At 36.7% G+C, this 22,791-nt stretch overlaps 1 protein-coding gene across 1 annotated transcript in view; it reads left to right on the forward strand.

The window, feature by feature from the left end:
- The window catches only part of itga11b (integrin, alpha 11b), a 65,629-nt gene that overhangs the window by 19,891 nt on the left and 22,947 nt on the right, over window positions 1–22,791 (forward strand). Inside the window, exons 6-16 of the mRNA XM_007231189.4 lie at window positions 72–199; window positions 2,117–2,265; window positions 2,442–2,586; window positions 5,649–5,811; window positions 6,014–6,084; window positions 12,686–12,830; window positions 13,884–14,032; window positions 15,576–15,719; window positions 16,936–17,139; window positions 17,278–17,408; window positions 17,500–17,666. Of these exons, the coding sequence (XP_007231251.3) occupies window positions 72–199; window positions 2,117–2,265; window positions 2,442–2,586; window positions 5,649–5,811; window positions 6,014–6,084; window positions 12,686–12,830; window positions 13,884–14,032; window positions 15,576–15,719; window positions 16,936–17,139; window positions 17,278–17,408; window positions 17,500–17,666 (1,596 nt within the window). The remainder of the gene's footprint in view (window positions 1–71; window positions 200–2,116; window positions 2,266–2,441; window positions 2,587–5,648; window positions 5,812–6,013; window positions 6,085–12,685; window positions 12,831–13,883; window positions 14,033–15,575; window positions 15,720–16,935; window positions 17,140–17,277; window positions 17,409–17,499; window positions 17,667–22,791) is intronic.

The raw sequence follows: 22,791 nt of genomic DNA on the forward strand, positions 1-22,791 counted from the left end.
AATATATTACATTGAACTACATAATCTTTTGTTCAAAGTCAGATTTTAAATGTATATATTTTGCCTGACAGGATGTGAGACATATATGGATATAGTAATAGTGCTGGACGGATCAAATTCTATATATCCCTGGTTTGAGGTGCAAGATTTCCTAATCAACATCCTCAAGAAGTTTTCCATTGGGCCAGGACAGATCCAGGCAAGTATGAATGATGGAGCTGAATGTGCAATTCTGTATCTAACTCTGTGTAGGTATTTCTTTTATTTAATAACTTATTTAATAGGAACAGTATACATTAATTAACATTACTGTAAATGTACCAGAATTAGTCTAAAGGCTATTTTTCATCCGTTGTCCCTGGACAGATCTTGAAATTGTCTACCTAAAAAAAACAACATGAAGATTACAATGAACAATGCAATTATAAAAGAGCAATAAAAGCTATAACGCAGTGTATAAGTTTGCTAAAATACAGCTGTATCTGAAAAGATACTCTAACTAAAGGTACTTTTCCCAAGGGAGAAAAAAAAAAGAATGTATATATACTACTTCATGTATATATACTAAACAAATGATAAGAACGTTCTTTTAGTTTGAGATTTTGTGATATTGACCTCTTTGAAATCTGTTGAGTAATGTCTCTTTAGACACTTGGAGCTTAAGAAAGGAAGTCTGAACAGTTTGAAACCACATGTGTTGGCAGGATCAAACAGACAAAAGCATTTACTGAGCAAACACAGCTATCTTCACCCAAATAACATTGTAGGGCCTTAAAACATTATCTTCACTTGACTTCATCACAAACTTTCTATAACTGGGACTAGAATTGTCTTTGTAATCTAGTTTAAACCATTATACAGTCAAGTATGCAATTGTAATTAGATTAAGGTTGAGGCAGATCACTGATCGCCTTTTAGCGACTCGGCCAGGGAAACTTATAAAGGCATTATGGTGCAGTACTTCCCTAACATGTCATGCATTGTCTCTATTATTAACATAAAATGTTTTTTACTATCTGTGGAGCTCAGTGTCGTTAGTAGTATTTGCTGGCTCTGCTGTGTTTTGATACTCAATATACTAGAATAATCAATGCTCTCTTTGGAGGGGTATCCAGTTAGTGATGTTAACATTTTTTAAATTGCTTCCAACACAAGGCGCACTAGTTCTGTCCACAATCAACCTGCACTACTCTGCGTGAGGGTAACTCTTGCTGCATTTCCTGTTTAACCAATTTAAATAGAGTTGCTTGTATTTGTTTCTGTGGCATTCAACAATGCTGCAGCAACTCACAAAATATGGATGATAGAAATAGATAGTAATAGATAATAGTCCAAAGAACAACATGTATGTTTTTGTCTGTTTTTAGTTTTCTCACATTTCTCTGTACACTATGTAAATAATTAGTAAATGAACTGGAAGTCCCATCAAAATGCTTTAAACTTAATTGACATAAACTCTCATTTTACACTGACATCAAGTCAAAGTAAATTTTTGTTTAAAAAAACAATTTCTTTAATGTTTTTTATTGGACAGCGAAGATATGATTTGACTAGCTCTCAAGATTGGACGATATCAGTACATTACCAATCAACTAATGTTCTAAAGAGTCTTATCTTTGGACAGCCTTCTTCACCTAATATAGCAGTGCAATAAAACAAAGATAACACACTAACAAATAAGCACAGAAGAAACTAAATCTTATGACTGTGTGTTTACTCTGACAAGGATGGTAACTTATACCTGATGGATCTAAGAGCAGTAGCACGTAGCACCATCTGGTAAGCTCATATAAGCCAATATTTACTTGAAGGTCCAAGCAGAGAAGAAGGTTCTAAGCTAAGAAGCTTCACAGAATGCCCTGAGTGCATTTTGAATAGTATGTTTTGAAGCTGCACAACAAAATGGAAAAATGCTGTAATGGCCAACTGAGAACCAGTGCTCCCTCTTGACCCTGCTATTGAACCTGCTCTTGAACGTCCCACCCTGTGGTGCTCCACTGTGACCTCGCATTAATGTGAACTGCTTGAATTAAAACATGAATAGACAGACTCATGCTCAAACACACAGCTGAAGTGCTTCATGCATTCCTGCCCTGCGATTTTTCTCTTTCTTTAGGTTGGAGTGGTGCAGTATGGAGAAAGAGTGGTTCACGAGTTTCAACTGGATGACTACCACACTGTAGATGAAGTGGTGTCAGCAGCTCAGTACATTATCCAGCGTGGAGGAGAGGAGACGCGCACAGCACTTGGAATTAATGTTGCACGGTACATCATTAAAAAGTAGAAATGTATTCTGGGCCAAATAACTCCTCTTTACCATTAACACTACATAGTCCGTGTAATCACTCGTGAAACTTGATGTAAGAAAAGTATGTTGTTGTTAGCTCCAGGATATTTTCACTTACATTGTCTGTGGAATTATTTTCTGCTGGCAAACACAGGTCTCAGGCATTTAAGCGCGGAGGGCGTCCAGATGCTAGAAAAGTGATGATTGTGATCACTGATGGGGAATCACATGACAGCCCAGACCTACAGAAAGCTGTGGAGGAGAGTGAGAGGGACAACATCACCCTGTACGGAATTGCAGTGAGTTAGCTTAACATTTCAGTTAATTTCCAATTCCTACCTACGTTATTCTGTTAGCATGTTTGTTGGATTTAAATCAGAGGTGGGCACTTTTATGGCATTTTATCATATTATGATTAAATTTCTTATCATATTGACAATATACTTTTTTAAGCATGTTGAGGACTCATGTTTAATTTGATGAAAGACAAGACAAATTTAATTAAAAATCTCTGTACTACATTTTTTTTTATAATTTTTGAATAGCATTGTGACTGTGCTCATGTGTATTAATAAAAATATTGTATACTGCAAAAATGCAATGTTTTTACCATATAGTCCACCACTAATTTAAATATACTTGCATGTATGTGTTATTTAAGGCAGCTGCTAACAAATGCGAAAGGAATTTAACATTTTGTGCTTTACCCTAAACCACATTTATTTTAGTTGTGTGAAGTTAACAATAATGCAAACAAAGATACAGAGCACAATTTCTAAGTCACATTGCAGGATGTGCTGTGTCACATAAGGCCAGTTTAAATAAATGTTATGTATTAATATATAATTTATTTTACTAAAAATATTGGGTGCATTATCAATATCCTGTATTTTCTTTATCGCAATATAAAGTATAAAACAGAACAAAATATGACTATATATATATATATATATATATATATATATATATATATATATATATATATATATATATATATATATATATAGCCCTAATGCCCTGATGCAGCTCCTTTACAGTCAATGAGTTTTTGTTTCTTTTGTCAGACATTTACTGCAGCTGCCATCAGTTGTAGCTTGTTTGTGGATCATTTTGTCTAGAGTCTTCAGTAAGTGTAAAACTCTTGCATTTGCATTTGCTCTTGCAGTATAATCGATCTATACTAATAATCAGTTTTGAAGCCTTTAAATGAATCTGATTAAAAATATATAACTTTATGCACCTTTAAAGTAATTCTAATTTTTTTTGTTAGTAGTCACATCATCAACAAATACCATTAACCCAGTTTTCTTGGAAGCTGTTCATGACCATATCATAACACTTCCTCCACCATGCCTCCACAGATAATGTGGTATGCTTCAGATCATGAGTCCTTCCTTTTCTTGTCCATATTCTTCACATTCCATCACTCTGGTACTAGTTAATCTTGGTCATGCATCTGTTCAAAGAATCTTGTTTCAGGCATTTTACATCAATTCTAATCTGGCCATTCTGTTCCTGAGTGTTACAAATGATTTGCATCTTGAAGTAAACACTGATTAAGAAGTCTGTTGATTCAAAACTTAAAAAAATGATATGCCTGATGACTTAAATAAAATTTTTTCTTTGTTTCATCAAAGAAAGAATTTTCTGATCATCCATTTTAGTTGCTCTGTGGGGTTGTGGTGTTCCAGACCTCTTGGTGTTGTTTGCCAGTACATTCCTTCTTTTAAAGAATGTTCTGAAGACTACGTTCACACAGAAGGTAAAATAGGGCCAAATCTGATCTTTTTCATCATATGTGACACAGATTTGTTATCTGTGTTGCAGTATGAATAGAAAAAAGCAAACTGAATCTAACATTTTCCTATTTAATCAAATTCACTCAGATCAGATGTAGATATTTTGATGGTTCATACAGAAACATGTGAGTAAATTTATCACTGATACAGGATGCATGTACCCTTTTATGATAAAAGTCCTGTCCTTGACAAAAAGAGCCAATCAGCTCGCTGTTATGCCAGTGTTTTAGTCGTGTTTGTTGTGCATATTTTAGCTAAACACTACAAACTGTTCATTAGTTTTTTATCAGATTAGTCGATCATTAAAAATATGTTTTTCACTATCATAAAGATCACCGCCTGTTAATGTTTGACTGAAAAAAAACTGCCCGGCAGCGCTGCAAAGTTGGCCAATGAGTAAATAGACCTTACTATAAGAACTTCAATCACAAGCACAAAATACATGTGTACAGGCAAAAGATGAATGATTCCACATTCATAATTAATCACATGTGAAAGTGACTTATTTGAGAAACACTTTGACACGTCTACACAGTCCAAAATCACTTTGAAAGTCACTTAACCCTTGTGTGGTGTTCAGGTCTGTGGGACCCGTTTTAATTTTTCATCAAATGATACTAAAAAAATATTTTTTCTAACTCAAACTCATTGGCATTGGCTCATTTTTTGTGAAAAACATATATCAAAACACATTTTCGATAAACACACACTGTACACCCCCCCCCCCACACACACACACACACACATTTATATTACATACAGTATGTTTGGCCAAGGGCTAATAAACATTGCTTCATTTGTAAATTTGAAACTAAATTAATTTTCTACTCATATCTTGAGTTAAATTCATTTTCTTTTACATTTTATTAAAAAACTAATAAAAAAAAGTGTAGCACTTTTTGAAAGAAATGTAACATAAGAAAGGTAAAGGGCAACCATATTAACCATGTAAGCTGTTTATATTGCTTGCAATTTAGGTGAAGCAAGCATGTGTAAAGCATTTTAATGTAAAATTGCTTAATTTTGCTGAATTAAATACAAGTAACACAGTAAATGAGCAACAAAAATATGAACACCACACAAAGGTTAAGCCTGGTAATCATAGCTTAAGCTTCTGCTATATCGCTGATTGAGTTTCATTAATTACTACCAAATGAAAATAGGAATATTGACTCCAAACTCCAAATTTTTTGTCTCTTTAATTTGTAAAACAAGAATGAAACAACAGGTCATACTTGGCCATGAAAATGCAAGTTATCAATAGTGATATTAATTTTGACCTGACTATTAAAAAAAAAAGTATATTTGTATTAAACCCCTTGATTAAAGCTTAAAAATGTGATTATAATTGTATAATGGGGCAAAATGATTAGAACTGAATCACTGTTCAACTATTATTTAATGTCCTGACTCAGTTTCAGAGCACATGTTTATTTAATAGAAATTGCACTCTGTAGACGTGATTTAAGGACAGCAAATGAGATTTGATATACTGGATGTGGGCTATGATGGTATTTTCTGGAGGTATGGATATGGATCATGTTCTGTGATGGGCTCTTCAGGTGCTTGGCTACTACAACCGGCGTGGGATCAATCCTGAAGCCTTCTTAAGAGAGATCAAATTGATCGCCACCGACCCTGAGGAGCATTTTTTCAATGTGACGGATGAGTCTGCTCTGAAAGACATCGTGGATGCCCTGGGAGAGAGGATCTTCAGCTTAGAGGGTGCGATTATATTCTTCAATTAAATTCAAAATGGAAATATGTATGATTGTATGCTATTTTATGTTGTATTTATTCAGAATCAATGTAGAAATCTTAAACATAAATAGATTAATAAGTTTTCATTGTCTCTTTCTGTATAATTTCTTTAGCTGCTTAAATAAAAACTTGTTGACTATCATAATAATTTGTCCTGCCTTTATAGGTACAAACCAGAATGGAACTGCCTTTGGACTACAGATGTCTCAGGCAGGTTTCTCCTCACACATTGTAGAGGTAAGATCTGTTCTATAGACTCTTGATTGACAAGAAGTATATATAAAATACATGAGTTTTTTATTTACATAATATCTGAAGTAGCTACTAGCCTTAACTCCTTAGCCTTAACCTTAACTCTTTCAGGCATGCACAGAGATTTTGAATTGTAATGTCAGATTTACTGATAGGGACACATTAAAAATCTTAAAACAAAACCAGATTTGATTTTATGTCCAGGGTCAGTGGTCTTCCCTGAAGTGTTTTTTCTTTCTGAGTAACCAGAAGTGGTGTTGACTATATCACTTGTGTTTTGTATTTAACAGCAGCAGGTTAGAAAGCTCTATTTGCTTGGGTTTTAGGTATTTGCTGTGCAGCTTGATTTATAGGTAACACTTTACTTGGATGGTCCATTTTATGGCCTCGTTGATGCTGAACTGACATTCAACTGACATTGAACTGAATGTGTATTAACTGCAACTTAACCATATGTTGAAAGTAAATGATTCAAAATAGAACATAACCCTACAACTAACCCTAACCTTAACCCTTAATCAACCCTAAACTCTAACCCTAACCCTAACCATAACCTAAACTTTAAATCTAATCCTAAACCCAATGCTAAAATGTTAAGATTGGAGTTTGGGTAAGAGTTGGATGTAGAGTTACATTCAACAGAGGATCATTTACTTTCACCAGTCAGTTCAGTTGCATTTAATAGACCTACAATTGAATTGTAGTTGAATGTCAGTTGAGCATTATCAAATGGACCATCCAAGTGAAGTGTTACCGATTTATATGCTCAAAATATCATCAAATAAGCTATAAAATATCCACTGTGCTGATCAAAACACCAGTGTCAGCCACACTAGTCAACTGTCCACAGAAAAAATCCAAACCTTTTGAAAATTGAATGTCATGTCTATAAGACACCATGAACATAGTCATAACACATTATAATGCATTCATAAACATGCAAAACGTGTTATAACTATGCTTATTACCCGTTATGAATTGTTATCTTAATGCATCATAAGCTGTGTTTAGAATATATTATACATCAATACATTAAAAAATCCATCCCAACTTGCATAATGCATTATGTCTAACAAAAATGCCTACTTATAAACACATACTGAGCCAGGCTATAATGACTTTTATGCACATTATCTGAACATCAACTGAATTATCCTTATTTTGAATTTTATAGTAGCTTATGATCATCTATAATGTATTATAATTGCATTGTATTTGTTTGCTTTAAGTTAAGTGATAGACCGTTATCATAAAAACAGACTACTAAGGATAGATATTTGATATTTTATGTGATATAAGACTATAATAAAAGCTGTATTTGAGTGCTTAAAGTAAAGTGAGGCATGTTATGAATGCATTAGAATGTGTGACTGACTATGTTCCAAGTGTCTTATAGACATAACATTCATAGAAAGTGTTACCGGGATTTCTGCAAATAGATAAATTAGAAAAACAGAAGGTTTTCAAGGGGTTAATGTAGTCACAATGGAATTTTTTTAAAAATAAGAATATTACTGATTGTTAAACTGAGATATTTCACTTTACTAAAGGCTAGAAATACATTATAATTGAGGCTGGCTGTAATATAATATCTCAGGTTGCTCTGCGTGCTGAGATCTCAAACAATCCAGCATACACTGTCTGTTATTTCATCACTTTTTACATTGGTATGAAATTTAATGAGAATAATTAAGTGCAGGTGAGAGATCTCGGGAAAGGAATCCTTCTGTGGAAAGCAAAGCACAACTTTTCCTGGGAAAAATTAGACAGGTTCATACCTCACATTGTTGGATTCCTGGTGCTGCTGTGAACAGTGGCAATTTGAGAGGGAAGATCACGTTGTGGAAAGATTTTTTTTTTTCTCCTTGACTCCTTCTCCTTTAGAGGGAAAGCGGTCCAAAGAGCACATATGGTTTTGTTGAAGTCAGGCTCTGAGCGGGGACACTCGCACAAAAACACACTCGCACATGTGCCCTCATCCCTTCTGTGTGTGGTTATACATGTGACTGTGTTTGTGAAGAAATAGAAAAGATTTATTTGCTTGCGACAGAAATTTTTAAAAGAACTTAATTACTTTTATTAGGAAAGAGGGCAGTGTCCGTCAAACTTGGTACACATAAAACACAATCAGATGAAAATAAAAGTTCAGATTCTGTTTTATTAGCTTGGCGCAGCTATGTCAGTGACACAGACTTGGAATATTACAGCTCTGTGCTGTTTACCTTCTCCAAGTGCTGAACACACCAGACCTCGAGACTCTGAAAGAATACAACAGTAGAGTTAGTAGTATTTTTATTCTTAGTGGTATGGTTGTTTTTTCTTCTTATACTTCACTGATCGTTTTTTTTACATCCCATATTATGCGATGTTCACAATGGCGGTGCTACAATATGTGTTATATTTAGTTATTTTGTGAAATTATCCCATTTTTAACTTGTGAGATTGCTTTCAAAATTAGCCTAGATGCCACATAGTAGATTTTCCTGCTGCTGTAGTCAGTTTTTGAACTTTCTATGCTTAAAACTGAAGATGATATACTATTGATTTAATGGTCCAAGAATTATAGTTCTCCCTGCTGAATTGTCTATTGCATTCTAATCTCAAGGCCAGAAAGGCACCTGCATTTCAGAATTGACATGCATATATCCCTGAGAATAAGGGTGCCAAAAGGCATTATTTTGGACAATCACATAAAATGCAAATAATGGTTCTTTAAGGACTCTTTAAGGAGTGGGAAGAACATCTTAAGAACCTCCATAAACCATTCAAAAATCATTATATAAATGCCACATGCAGCATTATGTAGCAGTTTTACCATAACATAACAGATATAAAACCGTTTTGTTGTTTCACTGACTTGAAATGTGCAGAATATGAATTTTCACTACATAACTTTGGGGAAGCAATCAGGCAATTGCTTGAGGTGAGAAGTGTGATACGATGCTATGCCTCCTCAATCCACATGCTTCTTTTACAGTATTTCAGTGATGGCTCTCTCAGCTTGTCCAGAAATGCATGTGTAAAGCATGTCCTTAAGTGGTAGCTCAAAGTGCAATATACAATTCCCAAATGCAGAGGGAGACCAGAAGCAAGAAATGTCAGCAAGAAATTGCCACATAATGCTTGATTTAAATACATGATACACTTTACTTTAGGTAGACATAAAATAAAGGATTTATAAAACCATTGGGAGACTACATCATACTTTTTACTTTTCCTCTAGCTCTTGTGAAAATCAGATAGACACAAAGCCATACTTCTTATATTATTTTAAGTCACTGGTTCAGGAAACAGTACCCTGAGGTCGGCAGTTATTGAATTAATAATCCCCCCCTTAAATAATTTTATTGTTCTTGGAATCCAATTCGATAACTATACATTCCAGGCTGTTACCACTACCCTATTTTAACAGTTCAGATAAATGTTTTCTCGATTATTATCCAAACACAAATAAAGGGGCTTCTATGAATCACAATGGAATTCTAAAAGGCAATGAGAACACCCCCTATCACTGAAAGGATCTCATTGAGGGAGTCTATTGTGCAAATGTGCAGTGGCACCCAGTCAAATTGTCCACGTCGACACTGTATGAGAGAATAGTTGGCTGATGTGAGCTCTGGGAGCGTTTGCGCTGCTGTCTTTACTTAACGACGGCTGTAGCGCTGGCTCTTACAGTGTCAGTGCAGCAGGCCTTTAATTCTCCAGTGAATCTGGAGTCTAAAATCGAGCCATTTTCTTACTCTTGTGGAATGCACTGCGATGCTCCTCTCCAAGTCTCTGTAGATGTTATCTAAGAAAGGCAAAATTAGTCTGTATATACAGTAAAGATTGAGTTAAGTGCTGGGCTTCTGTGGGTAATGTGGAGCAGAGTATCTGGCATAAATATTCACAAAGGTAGGAGAGCGTGGGTTGGCACACGGTCTGCATCTCATATAATGAAACTCTGTGAGGGAGAATTCCCTATTTGGCAGTTTTTCATGGCCTACTAATGCCCCTTTAGCTTTCTCCACAGAGTTCTGAACCAAAGCCTAAAAACCTTGATTGTTTACAGGATGCAGACAAACGTACGTGTGTGTTGTGTGTGTGTGTTTGTGTTTATGACAGAAAGTGAGAAATCTGTGACTCCATAGAGTACATGCTGTATGCACATGGTTCTGTTTGTACCATTTGTAAATGTGTACACGTTTGTTTATTTTATTTTAAACCGTTACCAGTCTTGAGTCTGTTATTGTGCAATGCTGAGGGTATGTGGCTGTAAAAATCATTAGAGCAGCACAGACTTGTTATGGATGTTTTTAAACTATGTCTGTTTTCGAGAGCATTTCATTTGCTTTTATTGGTGGGATAATTTACTGAAATAGTAGAAGTAACAAAGAACAGACAGTACAGACAGTCTGATGCTGTGGAAGGGTCCAAGTAAAAACCATATATCAAGCATTTCTGCTGAAAAATCAGTTTTTCCTTCTTTTTTTTACTGAGAAAATGGATAACATTTTGCCATTAAAAATGTTTAATTAAAATGTGTTGCATTTACCCAGCAACAAATGCATGTAGATTTTAAAGCCTTATTACTGTATAATTAAATCATTCTTTCTGTAGAGCCCATATACAGCATGTCTCTGTAGATCTAAACATTGTGATCAAATTGTTTTTGGTAATAGTATGTTTTCAATTATGTCCAACTTAACTAGATAAGTTAGCTAGATAATATGTAGCCTTAGGTAACATATACAGAGAAAGTCAGCCAGTCTTTCAGTTTGACAGACGTATGTTAGTGGTCAGTTACCTCAGCTTGCTAATGTTAAGTAAGCCTGCATTCACACTGGCTCCCTGTTTTTCTCCTGTGGGCATGTTCGAGGCTGTTTGCGCTGTTGCGTGTGGTCCTGTGTTGACATGGCAGGTTAGCATGCTAGCAAGCTACCTGTTAAGCTATCCACTACCGTATTTTTCCGTATTAGGGCACACTGGGTTACAAGGTGCATTATGTGAATCTAGTAAGGCACAGGGGTGTCGCCATGTTTTCCTTCTAATTCAGCGCAAAAGTCCAATATACTTGCCTCTGAACGGTGAAAGAGTTAGTGCTTAGCGGTTACCGGCTAATGCTAATACTGCTCCAGTCTCGAGTCTTGGTGCTAGAGAACTACTGCTCCTTAGAACCTGCCTGGTTAAATTCATACATAAGGCGCACTGGAATATAATGTGCACTGACGATTTTTTGAAAAATTAAAAAGTTTCTCCACAAGTTATAAGCCTCTCTGTCACCTTCAGAACCACTCTGCTGATATATAAATGAAGTATCTCAAGAACAAAAAGTTCACAGAGCAGAAGGCGGAGACCTCTTACCCCCAAGTCCATGATTGTTCTGAATCATTTTTTGGGTCAACCGGTGTAGAATGTTGCTTTAGCGTGTCATAATTCATTTGCACAAATTTGAGAAACATGCTGGGGAGGCACACCTTAGTAATCATATAATTACTGGAGAAAACAGTCTGTACATAAAATTTGTAATTGAGTTTGTTATCTACCTGGAAAAGTTTAGTTCAGTTTGTTGTATGAGTAACATTATTGGATTAATGTTTGTGTAAGTAAGGGATATATATCTAGGTTAGCTAGCTAGCTAGTTTTTTAGCTTAGCTAGCTATGTGTGGAGGTGAATTAACTAGCTAGCGTTTAGCTAACGTTATCTCCATTGAGTGAAGCTCGTCAAGTTGTTTTTCTCTGGCCAGCTGCAGAACAATAATTTAAATTAGTGACAGTTTTTTTTTATTTTACATTTTGTAATTATTATAACTTCTAACTGACAACTAACTGTGAATATCACTGTAATAAAAATGACAGCATGACAGATTTACTGTGATTATATATACAGTGCATATGATTAATATTCACTACAGCAACTTAGCTAGTTATTTAGCTGGCTAGCAAATTGCTGCTTGCTGTAGCTATATGTCACTGTATTATTTTTACAGTGTAAACGTAAAAAGAAAAAAGAATAAGGTATGTTTGAAGAACAGCAGCTATTTGTTTTTTCCAAATGAACTCTTCATTTCTTCATTCACAAAAGTGCATAAAATAAAATAGCTTTCATTAGTGAAGAAAATACATGATTTCTTTCCAAATGTTTTTTATGTTGGAAGGGTGTAGGTTTTAGATATAAGCTTTGTATTAAACTTATAGTAGAGGACTAACAATATACGCATTTTAAAAATTATAGGTTTTTGTTTTGTTTTGCAGCACACTAAAATGTATTGTGTTTTTAATACAGTGGAAATCCAGTATTCAGCATTATTTAAATATATTTTTTTCATGGTCATTTGTAAGTAATTTCTTAAGAACTCTTATTCACTCTTATTCGTAAAGCCTTACTGAATATTATAAAATTTAATAATATGCATAATATTATTTCATACTATACAAAGAAGATGACTGACCTTTCTTTAACACTCGTCCTTGAAAACATTTCAAAAAAGGAAACTTATTGCTTAAACAGAGATCTACACATGCAGTAAAACGACTTCATTTGGAACCACATCAATCATAAAAAGCAGTGATGTTTCTGCAATAACCATGGTCTTTCTGTGCGTAGGATGGTGTTTTGGTCGGTGCTGTAGGAGCTTATGACTGGAACGGCGCTGTCCTCAAAGAAACACAGAATGGCAAAGTAATCCCGCCCAAGTCGGCATACCTCAAAGAGTTTCCTGATGAGCTGAAGAACCATGGAGCTTACCTGGGTGAGGGCAGAACTGAGAATTGGGACTGCTGAATTTGTGTTTACAGAGGCCACGTCATTGAAACATTGATTTCCCTAGTTTTTTTAATAGTTAGACACTGTTATCAATATATATTAATAATTATACAGTGTACACTGTTAAAGTATGTCACAAAGCTGTTAAACTTCAATGATGTGCCTCTTCTAAAAGTCTGTAAAGTGAGCAGAATAGATACACTACTCAAAAGTAGCCTCTGAGAGCCTTTTTATAGGGCAGCAAGGGATGCAATTTTACATGAGCAGCTGCATTCAAGCCTTCACCAAACACAATATAGGCAAGTTGATACTTCTGGCAATATAGTGTATCTGCTTGAGACCTAACTTCATGCCAGGTTTTGCTGCTATTTGGATTCTGTTATATTTGGTTAATGAGTGTCTTTACTGAGATAAGGTTGGTCAGAATATTAGTACATTGTTTAATAAATCACATTAATTGCCAAACTAATAGAATCTTCAATGTGATAAGGAGTGTTACTACTGCAGATCTGCACTTTGTTGTTATTATTATGAATCCTTAAGAGAATAATAAAACATTGTTTTTTGTAAGGGTGTCAGGAAGTATCTACTATAAAAAATAATATAATGAGGAATATAAAAAATAAACCTATACTACAGTTCTCAAGAATAAAACTATCTGTAAATACAGTAGTGATAGTAAAGAACCACAGCAGGAGAAAGCTTGTTTGGAATATTGGCAGGGTGCCATCAGCTAACCCCAGGAATGTGGTCTGCCCTGACCCATCTTTGTGTATTTTGTCTACGAGCCGTGGTGTTCTCTGTAGTTAACTCACCATGTCGACAGGGCCACGGGCACACCTCAAATGAGCTACTATAAATCTGCCCTGTGCTCTGAGCTGCCCCTCCATTTGTTTTATGTTTACCACAAAATGGATTAAGAAACCCAAGGAAATAAAATATTTTATGGCATTAGAGTCTCAACACTGTCAACTTGACAAGAGAAGATTTATAAGTGTAATGTGTCATTATGTCTCTGTATGTGTCTCTTTGAATCTAGGCTATATTGTATCATCCATCGTGTCAGCGTATTATGGACAGCTGTATCTGGCTGGAGCTCCTCGTTTTAACCACACAGGCAAAGTCATCATCTTCACCCTTACTAACTCGGGAAACCTCACCATACTACACTCTCTAATAGGGGAACAGGTAAATAAGATTTCAGTGTTTTTTTTCCTGCTTCATTCTCCCACTTGCAATTTAAGTATCTGTCAACTTTTTCAGTTTAGCTGTTGAAATAACGAACCATAAGGAGTTCAGAAAAGATACGGCCACTGGTCGCAGGACCTTTTTATCATAACTCTGAGCTGTCAAAATGCCTGTAATGAAGACCAGAACTATCAACACGCCACATCTATAAAATCTGTAGGAATATTCAAGTTGCCTGAAATGGATTATTACAAAACCCCATTAGGAACCTCTACAACTCCATGGCGAGACATTCCTAGTAACCTTTCCTGGTAATCTTTCTTTTATTGCAGTTCAACACTAGCTCAACTGTGTTTTTTTAGAAAGATGAGTGTTTGTAAACATATATTAATACATTTTCTCTACAGCTTAGTCTTTAAAAACACACAGGCACTCAACGCTTGACTGCCGCACTAGCTCACAATCCAGTACATTTGGCCCAGTCAACTAAGAGGTACAGTAACAGTAGTAGTGAGGAGTACTTAAGTGTCTGTAGGCAAAAATTGCCTTATGCCGCTATTTAAATAGAAAGTAGTGTCTTTTAGGGAGCACTTCTAAAAGTTTCTAAAAATAAGACATTGAACAAATGTTATATTTTAATTGGCTGGACATCTGTCAAGAAACAAAATCAGGTGTGGAATTTTGGTTACCATACCTTACGATTAAATTCTGGAATTTAATATCAACATAGGGTTGGTTTGAGAGGATTGGATAATGCAAGATGTTGGTGATTTTGCAAAAAACAAATTAAAACCGACACTATATTAATGTTATCAGTCTATCATCTGTAAGATCAAACAAATATCAGCATATTTTGGTGCTGGTGGCCAAATGGATAACAAATTTGTTTTTTTTTTATGATATTACCTTACATAATGAATTTTGCAAATTACATGTTTTGTACAAAAAATGCAATACAGGCTAAAGCTAGACACTTTCCAAGTACATTAATGCAATGAAAAGATCTGGGGCTTTAATGCTGTAATGCATGTTCTCACTTTAGTTCTTCATTATCCACAGATTTTACAATATCACGGTTTCCACTGCAGACAACTTTACCTTAAGCCAGTGGAGAGTCAGGGCATTAACAGTTTAACAGTAAGGCTGTTGATTGGTGGGGCCAGTCAGGTTATTAATGGAGAACATATGTATGGGGGAGGACACCGTGTGACAGTCTAGACTCCAGCACCCGGTCCAGATGGCAGTTGTCTCTACAGCACATGTGCATTTCATCTGTTTGTGTATCCCCGTGTGTAAAGGGCAGAAGTGTGGACATGCAGTAAACGGTCACTATACGAGACAATTTCTAGACATGCAACTGTAACACAGAAGGAAACATTCACAGAAAGAAAAGAACACTCACAGCATGTGTATCTTCCGTTTCTTTTTACTGCATAATTAAACACAACAGAAAATAATGTGAACTGAACAGACTTTATATTTGGTCAAATCAATCTGAGAGCTAATATAATAAACATAATCTGATAATGTATGCCTTTGATAGATTGGCTCCTATTACGGCAGCGAGTTAGCTCCACTAGACCAGGATGAAGATGGAGTGACTGATCTGCTTCTGGTGGCAGCGCCCATGTTCTTCAGTAAAGGCTGGGAGAGAGGGAAGGTTTACATCTACAGGCTGAGCCAACAGGTAGGAATCCACATGGTATTGCTGTTATTACTTAAACAACTGAGAAGGTCTGAGTCTTAGGGCCATATCTTACTGAGCAAAGCGTGTTGCGATGCTCGTTGCTATCTTGCACCCCCCAAACAGTCTATTTTTTATGACTTGTGCCTGCGTTCGGAGCTTACATACATATCTACACTAATGGGCATGGTAGTCTTGAAATTAGGTGTGTTCAGGTACATTTCTGGCCTATTGCTATCTTGGCAACAGAAAATGCAGCTGTGCCATTGACTGACAACTGATGTCAGATGTTCATTGCTATTTTGACAACATAGGTGCAACTTAACGCACATACACCCCTGCTTGTTTAACACAGACTGACGTAGCAGTGCACAAACCCAACTTTTACATCAAAAATAAACAGAATAAAGAATACGATAACATTGCTGTTCACGTAAATGATCTTAGACTCTTATACATGCCAAACATTAGTAGATGTTGGTTTTGCCAAGTTGGCTGTTCCTTCCATGTAACTTCCATGTTATAAACATAACAATGCAATTACATCCATTTAAATGTTTAAATTAAATGTAAAAATTATTCAAGTATCGTAAATAAAAAAATTGAGCCAATGTTGACATACCAGCTCATTCATGTTAATAGCCTAATTTCTCTAACTACACACATTGGGGAATATCAAGGAAAGTAAAGAACAATGAGTTCCTGTGTACATACCGTGTTAATAGTCAATAACGTATTTATTGTGATAGGCCTTACAATTTTCTACATTCAGTCCTTTGAACTTTGATGGAGATATATTTAATTTCCACATCCACCTGCAGCAGGTGTGAAGGTACAAATTTGCAGTCTCCTCAGAGTAAAGCACAAACTAAATGAATTTTGAAGGACATGCAGTGTTGAGTGTAATTTTCTCACAGTAAGTAAACAACAGTAACCTCAGTAACACCTGGCAAATTACATCTTAACTGGATAAAGTTAAAGTGGGAATTCGCATCTTTGGAGGACTGGCACTCGGAGATCCTTTTCCTTTTTTGTGATTGCATTAAAAGCTGATGCTGGCTGTTCTGTCTTTTATTTAGCAAATAAGTGTGAACAGTTTGTCTTTGGAGTTGTTCTGTGCATAAAAGCTGTGCTCTTCTAAGATAGATGAATTGCTGCCCTTCAGAGAAATCTGGCAACCCTTTATATGTTACCCCCTGTGTATCTTTTCCTTCTACAGGGCCACTTTGAACTGGAAGGGTTTCTGGAGCCATCAGCTGAAGCACTGAACTCACGTTTCGGTTCGGCCATGTCCTCCTTGCCTGACTTAAATGGTGATGGTTACAGAGAGTTGGTGGTGGGTGCACCTCTGGAGAATGACCACAGGGGGGCAATCTACCTCTTCTACAGCCAGCACAATGGTATTCACCCAAAGTATAAGCAGGTAGAATATATGGTTGTGCTGCACTGCACTGAATTTGCCATATATGCTATAAAGTGCCATATATTAAAACCTTAAAAAGTTATACGGAATGTTACTCTGTTCTCTCTCCCTATCTTTCCCAATCTCCTGATTTCTCAGAGAATATCAGCTGTGGACATTTCTCCAGGCCTTCAGTATTTTGGACGCAGTGTCCATGGTGTGATGGACATAAATGGAGACGGTTTGATAGACCTGTCTGTAGGTGCACTTGGTGCTGCTGTCTTGCTCTGGTGAGTCCTCTGCCCTTGGAAGACCACTTGGTCCACAGTTAGGGTTAACTGTATGGGTTCTTCACTATTTGCTTTTGGTTTTATTGGACAGGTCTCGCAGCGTGGTCCGTTTACACATAGCTGTTGACTTTGAGCCATCAAAGATAAACGTGTTTAACAAGGACTGTGTGCGAGGAGGCAAAGAGGTGACGTGCATGGCAGCCAAAGTATGTGTCACTGTCACAGCTCGAACTGCAGTGGCAGAGCCACAAGAAGTTGGTATGTAACAGTGATTTTTTTTAACTATGTACATTGTTTCTACCTGCACTGAACACAGTATAAACTTTCAAGAAACTGTAAATGAACACTTTGAAATGACCTGGATCTCTGCTTAGACTTAAAATTAGAATAAAAAATGGGCTCTGATTGTTATCCACAATTGTAGATAGACTAAATTACCGTTTTTTAGCTCTACCTTAAATCCTTAAATTTTCCCAAAAGTATGCCTTATAATTCGGTGCACCTTACACTCTAAAAAACAGAGGTACGACATGAGTACTTTTTTGTACTCGAAGGTACACTCTTTATAATTGTACCCTCAAAGGTACAATATTGGTCTTTACAGGGTCAGATTTGTTCCCTCTGAAGTACAAAGTCATTTCTAACAGCAATAAGTACAAATTTGTACCATTTAACCAGCCAAAGGCTACATTCAGTATTCTGCATCACTGTACTAATGAACAATATATATTTTAATTGCACATTTTTTTATTTGAAAGCCAGACAATTTTGTATCATCAAGTTTTTGAGCCATATTTAGTTGATGATAATGTTTATAATCTTTATGATCTTTACTGCCACAAAAACCATGGGTACAAAAAAGGACTTTCACTGAAAGGTACTTTTTTGTGCCTCAATATAAGGTACAGCCCCAGCGACAAGCTTTGTACTCTTTTAAGTACAAATCTGTACTTATATTTCTTAGAGTGTATGTATGAATTTTACCAGTCAGGTTGTAAGAAGCAGTAAAGCCACTCCGCTACAGTGTTACAGTGTTATACAGGAGTTTCAGTTTAGTTCTCCAGCACCGGGGCTGGAGTAGCATTACCATTAGCCGCTAACCACTACCGCTAACCCTGGCTAGCACTGCTGGAGCGATTAGCCGCTAATGCTTAGCCGCTAATGCTAATGCTCCAGCCCATAGACTGTGTATAGCTGGACAGAGCATTGTCTCTCAAAAGTGAAGCCACCACAGGTGGGGCGCCCCCTGCTGTTCGGCTGCAGAAAGTTGTGTATCTCCACCCATCCCCATAGGTTTCAATGGCAAAACAGACAACTTTCACTCACGTTTTTTTCCAATATACTGTAATTCTACCTCCATTATTTAAATGCAACAGCTAGTGTAACCTCTGCTTATACTGTCAAAGTTTTATATCCCCACAGAATTCATTTTTAAAAACGTTATTCAGTTCTATTCAAAAAAGGTGTGGTTATTGTAAAAGGGCTGGTTATGGGCGGGACCAGTAACAGACTGTCAGCTCCGCTCCTCTCTGCAGCCTGTGACCGCGACGCAGCACTCAGGGGCGGGGTTATTCAAATGAGTAGGCTGTCTCTCCACAGTCTTTCTCCCTCCTCTGGTCTCTACTGCACAGACTTGGGTATCAGGATCGCAAACATGGCAGAAGATTTTGGCTTCATTTTCATTAAATGAATGGGAACAGAGACACGACGTCCATCTTTTTTTACAGTCTCTGCTCTAACCTTAGTGCTGCAGAAATTTGTGAATCTAATGTTACTGTAAATAAATGGAAGTGCTTTACTCACCCAAATAAACAGTTTTCAAGAGAAAAATCTGTGTAGATTAAGGTTGACTTTAAAAGAAAGTCTTTTTTTATTACAGTTTTGTTTACTTAGCTTAGCTTTACTTAACTTAGTTAGCCACTCTTCCCCCACTACCCCGCCCCAGCAGCGAGACCTGCTGAATTAGAAGTTCCTCATAGTGTCACTTAAAATACTAAATACTAAAGAATTATAATCCACTGTGCCTCAAATATAAAAATAGACCAGAAAATAGACATTCGTTGATAGTGCGCCTTATAATATGGTGCACCTTATAATGTAAAAAATATGGTAATAACACATCAAATCAAATCAAATTTATTTGTATAGCGCTTTTTACAACAGGTGTTGGCACAAAGCAACTTTACAGAAACATGATTACAGGACAAAGAATCAGGCAAAACATTAAACATAGAAAATACAGAATACAGAACCCCCAGTGAAAAACTCCCTCAGAGCTGCAGGAGGAGGAAGAAACCTTGGGAGGACCAAGACTCACATTTAAGGGGGGACCATCCTACCACTGGTCAAACGGCTTTTAAATTAAAATTTTAAAAAGTCTTTCATACATCCACATAGGTTTTATATATTCAGGACTATAATAGCGCACCACTAATGGCTTGGATGTAAACTGTAGTGGAGAATAAGATGGACGATGAGCAGCTGATCTGTGGTGGTGGTGGAGAACAGCTGACTTCAGAAACTTCCATCAGTCTGGCCGGACAGGAGACGCGAGAGCCTGAGGGTCCAACATCGGTATCGGGTCAGACAGGTGGGCAGTCAGTAACTCGGAGGAAGGCAGAGAGATGGAATTAGTTTTGACTGGATTTATGTAAAACGGAGAATAATAAAACATTATCAGAGTGTGGCTAATGACTCCGGCAGAACTGAATAAAACAGCCAGAAGGTAACATAGACATGGAGGCTCCCTGAAACACTGGCATCCACCCACTCCACCGTCCACAAACCTGAGTGACCGTGTGCAGTGGGAGAACAGCAGCACCAGCATCTCAGTTTACCCACAATTCCCTCTGTCCATGAACCCCTGAAACTGCAGCCTTATCTAAAGGAAAAAAACATTAATTGCCAAAAGCTAAACTAAACAAGTAAGTTTTCAGTCTAGACTTAAAGATTGAGACTGTGTCTGAGTCCCGAACATATTCGGGGAGATTATTCCAGAGTTGAGGCGCTTTATAAGAGAAAGCTCTTCCTCCTGCAGAGCTCCTCTGAATTTTAGGAACTACTAATAAACCAGCACCCTGAGATCTAAGTAATCGCGGTGGTTCATAATAGGAGATGAGGTCTCGCAAATACTCAGGAGCGAGCCCGTGTAGGGCTTTATACGTTAACAGGAGAATTTTATAGCCTATGCGGAATTTGACTGGAAGCCAGTGCAGTGCTGATAGTACTGGACTAATATGGTCAAATTTTCTAGTTTTAGTAAGGACCCTGGCTGCAGCATTTTGAACTAGCTGAAGTTTATTTAAGTTACTGCCGGAACATCCAGACAGTAGCGCATTACAATAGTCTAGCCTTGAGGTAATGAAGGCATGGACTAGTTTTTCTGCGTCATGCAGTGATAGGGCATTTCTTAGCTTGGCGATGTTACGTAGGTGTAGAAAAGCTGTTCTAGTAACATTAGATATGTGTTTATCGAATGCTAGATCTGAATCTATAATAACTCCAAGGTTTTTAGCTGCTGAACCAGGTGTGACTGAGAAGTCGGCCAGATTTAGCATTAAGTCTGATAATTTATTTCTAGCAGCTTTGGGGCCTAATAGGAGAACTTCTGTTTTTCACTATTTAATAGGAGGAAGTTGTGCGACATCCACAATTTCACATCTTTTACACAATCCTCAATTTTCTTTAATCTCACTCTGTCGTCAGGTTTGGCTGAAGAGCTGCGTGTCATCCGCATAACAATGAAAATTTACGTCATGTTTTCTAATAACTTTGCCCAGTGGGAGCATATATAATGTAAATAATAATGGTCCTAATATAGAGCCTTGTGGAATTCCATATCTTACCTTGGTATAACTGGAAGACATATCATTTATCCTTACAAACTGATAGCGATCAGTTAAGTATGATTTAAACCATGATAATGCAGTTCCAGTTACACCAACCATGTTCTCTAGTCTTTCTAAAAGGATAGTATGATCTATTGTATCAAAGGCTGCGCTCAGATCGAGAAGCACGAGTAGGGAAGCACAGCCTTGGTCGGCGGCTATAAGTAGATCGTTTGTTATTCTAACTAAAGCTGTCTCAGTGCTATGATGAGGCCTAAATCCAGATTGAAATTTTTCATAGATTTAGTTTCTTTGCAGGTAAGAGCAAAGTTGTTGGGCTACAGCTTTTTCTAAAATCTTAGAAATAAACGGTAAGTTTGAAATAGGTCTATAGTTAGACAGTACAGATGGATCAAGATTTGGTTTCTTGATCAGAGGTTTAATTACAGCTGTTTTAAAGGCTTTGGGTACATGGCCTAGGGTGAGCGATGAGTTTACTATCATTAACAGAGGTTTAATTATATCTGGTAATACCTGCTTTAATAATTTTGTGGGAACTGCATCAAGTGTGCAGGTTGTGCTGTTTGAAGAGGAGATAATTTTCTCTAGTTCTAGCTGTGGAAGTGGGTTAAAGACTTCCAACCTAACTTCGGTGACAGGGTTTTGTTCTAAATCAGCCAGACCAGATGACAGAGAGGATGTAATATTTATCTGTTTAATTTTATCCCGAATGTTTTCAATTTTACTATTGAAGAAGTCCATAAAATCGTTGCTGGTGTGAATGGCTGGAATCTGAGGTTCAGTACCTGCCTGGCTTTTAGTTAATTTGGAAATAACACTAAAGAGAACTCTAGGATTATTTTTATTTATCTCGATCTGTGAGGCCAGATACGCTGAGTGGGCTTTATTAAGTTCTTTTCTATATTTTACAAGACTGTCTTTCCACGCAGAGTGAAACACTTCCAGTTTAGCTGATCGATATTTACGCTCTAAATTTCGTACTAACTGCTTTAAGGTACGAGTTTGATCATTGTACCAAGGTGCGAGCTTTTTCTGTCTCTCTATTTTGTGTTTAAGGGGTGCTACAACATCTAAGGTAGAGCGAAAGGTATTTTCTAAACTTTCGGTTAGTTTGTCTAGTTCTACTGGGTCTACAGGAGAATACATTAGAGTTGATAAATCGGGAAGCTTATCTGTAAATTGTTGGGCTGTAAAAGGCGTAATTGAACGTTTTACAGAGTAGCTAGGGGATGTACGTATATTATGACTAAGATGTAATTTAAATTAAATAAGGTAATGATCTGAAATTGCGGAGGTTTGAGAACGAATATTCGGGTTATCTATGCTCACACCCAGGGTCAAAACTAAATCCAGAGTATGATTACAGTAATGGGTAGGTCCTCTTATATTTTGAATAATACCAACTGAGTCTAAAATCGATGTGAATGCCTTTTTTAATGGATCATCCAATTTTTCGAAATGAATATTGAAGTCTCCAACTATAATCACTTTATCACTACTTACTGCTAAGTCTGTGACAAAATCACTAAATTCTT

The sequence above is a fragment of the Astyanax mexicanus genome, chromosome 2 (assembly GCF_023375975.1).
Source record: "Astyanax mexicanus isolate ESR-SI-001 chromosome 2, AstMex3_surface, whole genome shotgun sequence".
In the NCBI taxonomy this organism is placed as follows: domain Eukaryota; kingdom Metazoa; phylum Chordata; class Actinopteri; order Characiformes; family Acestrorhamphidae; genus Astyanax; species Astyanax mexicanus.